Here is a 9402-nt window from a genome sequence, read left to right as displayed (position 1 = left end):
GCGTTTAGTGACGGACGTATTCCGTCGCTAAATAGCATATATCTGTTGCTAAACATGTGTTGCGACGGATTAGCAACTGAATATCGTCTGTTACGATTTTGCGCGTTGCTAACCTATTAGCGACGGAAAAATGAAATCCGTAGCAAACTTAGCGACAGAGTAGCGACGTATGAGATCCGTTCCACATTATAGCAACGAATTATTTTGTTGCTATTGTTATGAATTCCGTGACTAATTTCATATTTCATTTCGTCGTTTTAGTAAATTAGCGATGAAAACCATTGTTGCTAATCTGTCGCAAAATATTTGAATTATTTGTGCCTACATTTAGCGACAATCTGTAGCCTACTGTTTTCCCTCTAGCAACGACCAAAATCCGTCACAAATCTGTCACAAATATTTTTCTTCCGATTTTTTTTTTAAATACACCTGTTGAAACATACTAAATACAAAATAATAAATACCCTTAAAAATAACTGACATTCACATAAAATAATATTTATAAAAAAGATTCAAAATAGATAGCGGAATCCTAATCGTTAAGTCCAAAACACCGACAACACCAAGCTATCAACTACCAAAACAACCCACACATCCATCAAGTATTGTTAGTGCATAATTTTGTTCTTTCCAACAAAAAGCAGATAACATAAAAAATTAATGCATGGGTGAAGGACTACGATCATTTTCAGAAACTAAAGGATCAACATCGTCAACGTTAGCAATAAATAAAGGAAGCAAGCGATCAGTCAGTGTAGGAATCAATTGCATCACTAACTCCTCCATATTTTCTGTCGGTGCTGATTGAGAAGTTGAAGGTGCTGCTGATGCTGAAGATTAAAGCCAAAATTGACGCAAAGATTCGACCCATAATAACTTTGTGCTTGAGATCCAAGATCATATATTCTTCTCTTCCTTGTTCCCCCAGCAGCTTCGTAATATGCTTCACATTGATCAATATCAGACTGAGACTGTGATTTTTCCCGTAATACTTCTTGATATCTTTCCTGTAATAAGTAGTGAAATTAAAACATCAAGAATACTAATCATTCAATTTTTACCAAATAAAAAGAGAAATGAATTCCAAAGATAAGGGAGCAGATATTTATCCATTTTTCGTTGGAATTGAAGTCTCACGATGACCAACGAAAAAGAGTTTCATACAACTTGGATATAAATGATCATATACACTGTCTCATAGTCAACTAACAAAACATGAAAACAAAGACAATTAGAGTTCCTAAACAACAAATGTAGTATCATGTTCAAAATAAGAAAAATATTTAAAGTAAGCATCTGAGTATCAACATGAGGCAGCTCTTTCCAACAGCCTTAGACTAGTAGTTTTTGACCTTTGAACTTGCTCAAGTATAACAATTTTATCTCCAGCCCAACATCAACTATTCTGCACTGTATTGCAGTTTCAGTATTTTTGCACTGCATTTTTTGCATTTTTTGCACAGCTTTTTCAGCATTTCTGCACAATTTTTCAGCATTTCTGCACAGTTTTTCAGCATTTCTGCACTGCGTTTCAGCATTTCTGCATGATTTTCAAAACTGCGCTTCAGTATTTTTTTAGTGTTGTGCTTCAGCAGTGATTTTTTTCTGCACTGCGTATTTGTATTTTTGCACTGCATTTTCCGCATTTCTGCACAGGTTTTTCAGCATTTCTGTACTAAGTTTCAGCATTTTAGTACAGTATTTTTAGCATTTTTGCACTGCATTTCAGCATTTTTGCACAATTTTTCTAGCATTTCTACAGTGTTTTTTTTTTGCACAGCATTTCAGCAAAGTTTTTTTTAAAAAACTTTATCACCATGTTCTCCTCCATATGGACTTGAACATGATGATAATGCTTCCTTTTCAGTTCATCACCAACAAACTTCCTCTGTGAACTCAGGTATAGCACCCGTTCCAACCGTTTATATGCAGTAACAGTAATACAAATTCCAGCAAAAGCACACCAGTAACAACATAGAACATCAACAGCAATGCAGGTTTATATCCCATTTGTAACAAAAGCATACATATATCTGAGCAGTAACAAAAGCATACATATATCCCATTTATAAAAATATAAAGCAGATTAAAGGAAACATATGAAAATATATATAAAGATACCTAGAGATGGCTTGCCACATTCCCTCTTGTAACTCCTTCAACATTCATCAGGTCAAAATCTTCTTACGGACATTAGAAACAGGACGAAAAAATTAGTCCATTAATATGGAAGTATCCATATAATAAAAGATACACAAAGACTAACCACAGTGATGCTAAAGAAAATCACCTCCAATGCATAAATATGTCTGCAATTTGTGGATACCATTTATGCGGATAACTGATGTGGGAAAAGCATAAATTAGACTTCTCTCTGCAAGTGGGAAAAGCATAATTAACTCCAATATGATGAGTGGAACTGCAATGATGATCCAGTTGAGGAATTCTAAAAGACCTGGTAATTAAAAGATCATGTTTCTCACTTGGGTAGGTTCATCCCATGACTTATAATCCAATAATCCTATTTCTTTATGAAGCACTAGTCCTCAAATCCTACAGTTGTTCCCAAATCCCATCATTACCCTCTCGCCTTATCCCAAACTGGCTTAAATCTTAGTACCTTATAATATTAAAATACTATTGATATAATAGTATTACTAATTAAATATTAATGAGAACAAAAGCACAATAAAACAACTGAACACAAAACAAAGGTATAAGATAATATGTATGTTGTCACTTAACAAAAAATAATATATATGCTATTCCCTTGCAGAGAGAAGTCTAATTTATGCTTTTCCCACATCAGCAAAGTCGTTAAGAAATTACAAATACCAAAAGAAGCTTCAGTTTCCATATTCCAAGGGAGCAAATAATACTCCACACCACATGTCCAACAAGAAAGTGCTAGAATCATTAACAATCGGTTGGCTGCTATAGTCTTGCAACTACAACTTCATAGTGTTACAAATGACCAAATAGCAAAGGGCATATTATACTCCACAAGTAGAATCAGTAAAGCATAGAAACATAAACTTGGCATGATGTCAATCTATGCCTGCACACATAGCTACAATACAAAAAGAGCAAGAATTGCCGAAACGCCCCAAAGAGACTCAGCAGATATCATTCTCACCGTTTTGTCAATAATAATTGAATTTTGACATGAGTAATCGTCTTATCTCAAGTAATCGTACTAGTTCTCCACAAGACAACATGAACATTTATTATTGACAAAACGGTGAGACTGCAAGATCTACGTTTGTCTAGGAACTACGTAGATCTTGCAGTCTCAATAAATGTCATTTAAAAAAAGTATATCATCTTATGTGTTTTAACAAAATGCAGTCATTTCAGTGCAAGAACAACACCAAACTTACTCAAGTTTCAGCCAACATAACACACCAGCAGAACGATCAGAAAGGCTCAGCAGCTATCAAAACAACAACCTTGTCTAGTGTAGTATCTGTTTAAACACAGAAGCCATAGCAAACTGATGATCAGCAACATATTCAAAATGAACCAGATTATCCTAGGAAAACAGCAACCACAAACAACATCTATGAATAGCCTTGGGATGGGGTTACAAATGCCAGAATCAGTCATGCCTCAAGATGCAGTAGCATCAGCAGTTACGTATAGCAAAGAACACCTTTTCTCCTGGTGCAGCCAAGCATGAAGCCACAAATTGGCTCAAAATGCCACAAAGATGGCTCAGAACATAGCAACAAAATAGCAGGGCTCAAGGCAGTAGTAACCTGATTCAGAATCATCCTCAAGTGTTGTATTTCTTTGCATTCTAAAAGACAGCAATCATGTCAAGTGTAACAGCTTCTATCAAATGCACAACTATATATTAAGAGCAACAGTTTTACCCCAACATACAACAGCAAAATGACTAAAAGTGCAACAATTTTTATTCAGGATTTTCGCAATGTAGCATCAATTCTTGTTTGGAAAAAGTAGGCACCAATCAAGTATAGGAGTTTCTATCTCAAAGGCCACATATGTTTGTTGTAAATGCAATCATTCAAACACAATAAACAACTCTCAAAGTGCAGATACAAAACTCATTCAAATGTAGTAGCAGTTCATCAAATAGCAACTCAAAAAATACCATATGCTTGCCTCACATGAACCATTAATTTGCCTCAAAGGTGTCTCAAGAATGCAACTTATTTAACCCTCAAAAGTGCAACAGTTACCTACCTCAAATTATAGACATGTATTCTAAGGCATAATGCATACCTTTATTAATACCTTTAACAGAGATTCTAAACTCCGAAGAATCTATATTTCTGTCATGCCATATTCAATAAGTCATTAATTAAGTCCTAAAACATAGTACTCAAGCATCGCGCCACAACACAAACCAATATTATGTGCTCTCTATAAAGATCAAAGGAGAAGTTAAAAATCTGACCTTTTCAGACTTAAAGAAAGCGGTGATATCTTATCACTTTTCAGTTATGAAATCCACCTTAGCATCGCGAACTTAAGAAAAATACCGACAAACAGGAAAATAACTCAAACCATAATAATAGCCAAGAGGAAAAGAAGAAGAGAGCAGTGTTAGGGGAGAAAGAGCAGAGAGGTCTGGCTAGGTGAGTGCAGTGTTTGTGCGAGCCTGCGAGGAGGGTAAGAGCAGTCAGTTAACACTCAACATAGGTCAACAAGAGAGCAAAAATCAGAGCCTGAATAGAAGTACTGACAAGCCAGTGATTAGTAAAAGAAGCTTTTTAGGCTCAGTATGTAGTATTGCCAAGCAAGGGGACAGAGACATCGTCATGCCTACGAACTCTGGTTGCACCGATGCTATCGGCCAACCGGGTTGCCTTGCCAAGAGCGAGTAGATTTGTTTTCTCATCATGCTTATATTATAAGAAATTATCATCATTGCAAGAAAAGTGGTCTCAAACATACCATCGCCTTAAGCAACAGGAAGGATCAGAAAAAACAAAATGTCCTCATATGCCACCATTGGAATGAGGCCAAACCTTCGAGAAGAGGGGGTATTGCAACCTTAAAATTCCAACACAACAAGTAGCAATGGATAGATAACAGGGAAGTAGAGGTAACACAGGCTGACAGTGAAGTGGTGGTCTCCGTGAAGCAATGAGTGTTGCTTTGAAACTCCATTTTTTACTCCATTGTGTGTGTCAGCTTGTGTATGCAAATAAAAGAGAGGAGAAGGATACTAGTCACTAACCATAGAACTTGCAATTGACGTTCAAATTATTTCAGCATTAACTAATCAACAAACCAGAGTGAAAACATTTATACAGAAAGGAGGCAACCTCACGTCTTAGCCAAATGGAAGCCCCATAAACCATAATTTTCATGATATGTATGTATGTGTGTGTATGTGTGTATATATATATATATATATATGTATATATATAAGTTCCTTCTACAATACCCATATTCATAAAGTACAAAATGATTATTTTAAGGACACAATTTCTCCTTCTTTATGAGATCTAAATTGACATTGTTAGATACAGAAGCGAAAGGCCTAGATTATGGTCCATGTTTTGGTTACAAGAGGACTAAACAGATTTGCATTTATTGAGCAAAGTAATTGAACTAATGCATGTCATCCAGAAAGTATATAAATCCCTATCAAGCATACTTTCTAAATCATGAATCCTAAAATTCAAAACATAACCAAATCATGGTACATATTCGACATAGGAACATATTCACATCCATCTAGCAAGTGAAATAGAGCAACTACTAACTTCTATAGTCATGATTTTCAGAGAACACATAATTTAATCTAAATTCTATAACAAATCAGGACACGAAATACATACAACCAATAAGACATGAAAAGCAAACATGAATAAGTATCTAATTACGATGTTTAAAAAATCAGTTACTTGAAACCCTTAAGTCATCAACCACAATCGCAACCTCCAACATCGGGAAGCGATAAAATGAAAATCAAATTCGAGAATCACATAAAAGTCCACAATACATAAATTCCCAGGGATATAATTAACAAAAGAAAAAACCTAAAATTTTAGCAAATCAACCTCAAATACTCTACCTGATGAATTAAATAGAAGTCGATTTTGAGAAACAGTAACAACAGGTGGTTAAATCAACAAAGGAGTGAACCCCAAACCTTAAATCAAAAGAGAGAGAAAGGGAAAAGGCCATGGACGGCGACGACGATGGCAATGTAGATGGCTCTCTCTCTCTCTCTCTCTCTCTCTCTCTCTCTCTCTCTCTCTCTCTCTCTCTCTCTCTCTCTCTATCTGTCTTGTGTTGGGTGTGTTTGAAGTGAGAGGAAATAAATGAGTGCCCTAGCATATATCTTTTTTTTTAATATTTAACGATGGACTAGCGACGGATTTTATACTCCGTCGCTAAATAATACATTGACTTCTTTTAATAATTAATATTGCAACGAATTTTTCCGTTGCTACGAATATATATTTTTTGGAGAAAATTTGAAAGGTCTAGCGATGGATTTTCTGTTGCTGAATCCGTCACTACATAAAAATAAAATTTGTCGCGCCTCTTCTGTTGCTAAATCTGTAGTGAAATTTAAGGCGCAAAAATTTCGCGCTAATAATTAGTGACGAAATTCAGTTTTCGTTGCTAGTCCGTCACTATATAATGAGATAAAATTTTAGTTGCTTTTCTTGCGACAAAATGAGCATTCCGTAGCTAATCCGTCGTTAATTAGCGACAGAATATGGTCTGTCGCTAATATTCCGTCACTAAACGCTGATTTTTTAGTAGTGATATACAAACCCTGACAAAGCACAGCAAGGACTTCCTACCGGCTGCCTCTCCTTCTTCACCTTTGTCCAGGTTCACCATGCCCTGGATAGCTTCTTTCCAATACTGAACCAGCTTGCGGCGCGTCCTTACCAGGGAACCAATCCTCTCAGAGCAAGAAACGCTAACATCATCCGAAGAACCTCATTTGCAGATACCCGAGGCAGCGGCCGCAGCTAATGCAATATTGGTCTAGGCTTCCTCCTGGGAGGGGGCCCTTTGAGATAAAGATCCCCAGACAGGAAGACCTACCAAAGAAAAACACGTGGAAGTCCCGCAGTGAGAGGAGACGAGTAAAGGAAAATGGCGTAAGGCAAAGGTTCTTTAGCTCACCGTGGCTCTTGCCCCTCCAGCGATCAACAGAGATATTTCTCCAAGTCCTTTAGACCCCGAGACACAAACCCAGAACGGCCATCACCCAGCCAAAGAGGTCGGGCATTAAATCTTATTCAACCGAGGCCGCTGTAAAGAAGTAAGATGCAAATTAGAGGTAGAGCTTATCAAAGTGAAAAAAGGGGTAGCAAAAAAAAAAAAGATACGCATGAGCAGGGCTCTATCGCTCCGTGAATGGATCAGGAGACGCACGATGCAAGAGATTGGTGCGTATCATCACAAATCGGTCATATCAACTGCAATTATGACCATCCTCGGCACTAGTAATCAGGCCTCGGGAACCTCGAGAGGACAAATGAGTCATTCCCCTCTTCCCGGAACGTGTGAGAGGAGTACAGGTGGATCAAATGATCTAAAGTGAAAGGGAGTCCGACTAGGTCGGCCAGATACTGAATACACTAAACTATTCTCCAGATTTGGGGTGCCAGTTGCACAATACAGATTTGTTAGACGTGGTAGAACGCCTCAATCATATCGTGAACAAGCATGGAGAAACCAATAGTGAAAGGATAAGTGTAAATCATCGACATACCGGCATCGTAATGAGAAATGTTGGCATTCTCAAGGGCCAGGAAAATCTCAATCTCGGATCCCCATTGGCAGCTGATACGTACCTAGCGAAGGGAGGAGTTAGTGATCAAGGAGCGTATCCCCATAACCAATTCCAATTGGTGGATGAGATGGAAGTCCTTCGAAAAAACTAAGGATTGGGGGGATAATGTCAGTAGTAATGGACCCCAAGTCAATTTCTTGAGTATCGATGGAGAAGGCGGTGTGGTTTCCATGGTTTGAAGGGGCATTGAAAGCCCTGTTCAATTGTTCCTCTGCAGGAATAGGGGCTTGGTGTTGGGAAGAAGATGAATAGGTAGATGTAAGTTCTGTTTTAAGGGGAAAGAAAGCGAGAAAAAATGTGGGAAGGAATGGGAAGAAGACAGTGGATATATAAGGCAAGAGTCTTCGAAAGAGTTCAGTGGCTAAATTGGCGGTATAAATAGAGGGAATGGTAATCATTAACCTCGATTGGCGAAGCGGCGTGTCTGACCCTGTAAACGTCAATCATTGTTTCTGAAGCGGTAACGCCAAATGAGTGAAGAGGTACATTAAATATTGTTTGATCGTGGGAAGAGTGGTGACGTTTAGCTAGTTTCCCGCGCAGAATTTGAAAAAGACGGATTCTTCCACTTCCCAGGCTTATGTTATGGAGGACCTGTAAAGTGGGGGACTATCTATATTGGGTGAAAAGTGCACCCGGAGTTAGCTCGCGTGACCGGATGCTCGTGGGGTCTGGAGGTTTCATACAACTGGCTTCCACTCCTAACTCAAGTCATATCTGTTGACCTCGATTAGAGTGTCACAACACGTACTAACATTGAAGCCACAGAGAGGTCACATCACCCGTACTTTAGGGCTTGAAAAGTCCAACTTTAGCTTATATAAGGATAGCTTAGGATGAGAGGAAGGTTACTTGGCTTACTCTTTGTAACCCTTAGCTCTCTTTTCTCTCTAAGCAATATACACAAGAACATTCGTCTTTTGATAGATACATTCTTGAATCATTTCTTGCTTTTTATCTTACATCTTGTTTTAACCGTATTCACTGCCACTCAACCAAACCAGACACATAATAGAGTTTCTCGGATTGGATACGACCCGCTTATCTTCAAACCCTGTAAAAAACAAATCTCTAACTAATTTTCTGATTTAATCCGTTTTCACTGGAAAACACCAACCCGATTCATGTATACCCCTAATAAACATGATAAGTATCTTCTGTTTCTACCTTAATTTAATTTATGTAGCACAACTATTAAGTAAGGAGTTAAAAAGGTAATTTTACCATGGTAGCTTAATATGTTTAGATGTTTTCAATTATTAAGTACGATAACTTATTATTATCAGTATTTTTATTTAGTTTTAAAATATGTACAATTTATTTTTTAAAAATTGAAAAATCCATGAATAAATTCAACAAAAAATAAGTTATTTGATCCGCGTATAACAAACCTTGCCACACAAATGGACTGAGGGGAATGGTAATTAATACCTTTGATCATTGAAAGTCGATTCAATCAACTTTCCAGATTAAATTATATCAATAGCACACTCGACCAAGTTTTTGGAAAGCCAAAAGTACTTTATTTTAAAAAAAAAAAAATTGTTTTAAATTTATTTCAGAGAGTTGAGATGTTTGGTCAAGCTTTTAGAATTTATTTTATT

General features: G+C 37.2%; 1 protein-coding gene across 5 annotated transcripts; it reads right to left on the bottom strand.

Annotated features, from left to right (window-relative positions):
- Positions 1–531: 531 nt before the first annotated feature.
- Positions 532–6248, bottom strand: LOC132614389 (uncharacterized). Of its 5 annotated transcripts, none has more exons than XR_009572284.1 (6): positions 6053–6248; positions 4424–4627; positions 3381–4298; positions 2291–2374; positions 2122–2180; positions 532–1007 (listed from the first exon to the last, which is right to left on the bottom strand). XR_009572284.1 is itself a non-coding variant. In XM_060328838.1 (2 exons), exons 1-2 carry the CDS (start codon positions 2163–2165, stop codon positions 746–748), a joined length of 306 nt encoding a protein of 101 aa, XP_060184821.1. In that variant the 5' UTR covers positions 2166–2300; the 3' UTR covers positions 532–745. The 5 variants fall into 5 exon arrangements, 1 of the variants encoding a protein (XP_060184821.1); XR_009572283.1 differs by having other exon boundaries at positions 4424–5163; positions 6131–6236; XR_009572285.1 differs by having other exon boundaries at positions 6131–6219.
- Between the last annotated feature and the right edge of the window lie 3154 nt (positions 6249–9402).

Source organism: Lycium barbarum, chromosome 10 (genome assembly GCF_019175385.1).
Source record: "Lycium barbarum isolate Lr01 chromosome 10, ASM1917538v2, whole genome shotgun sequence".
NCBI classification, from domain to species: Eukaryota; Viridiplantae; Streptophyta; class Magnoliopsida; order Solanales; family Solanaceae; genus Lycium; species Lycium barbarum.
The sequence above is the reverse complement of the archived record's forward strand: the minus strand, read 5'-3'. Positions and strand labels throughout refer to the sequence as shown.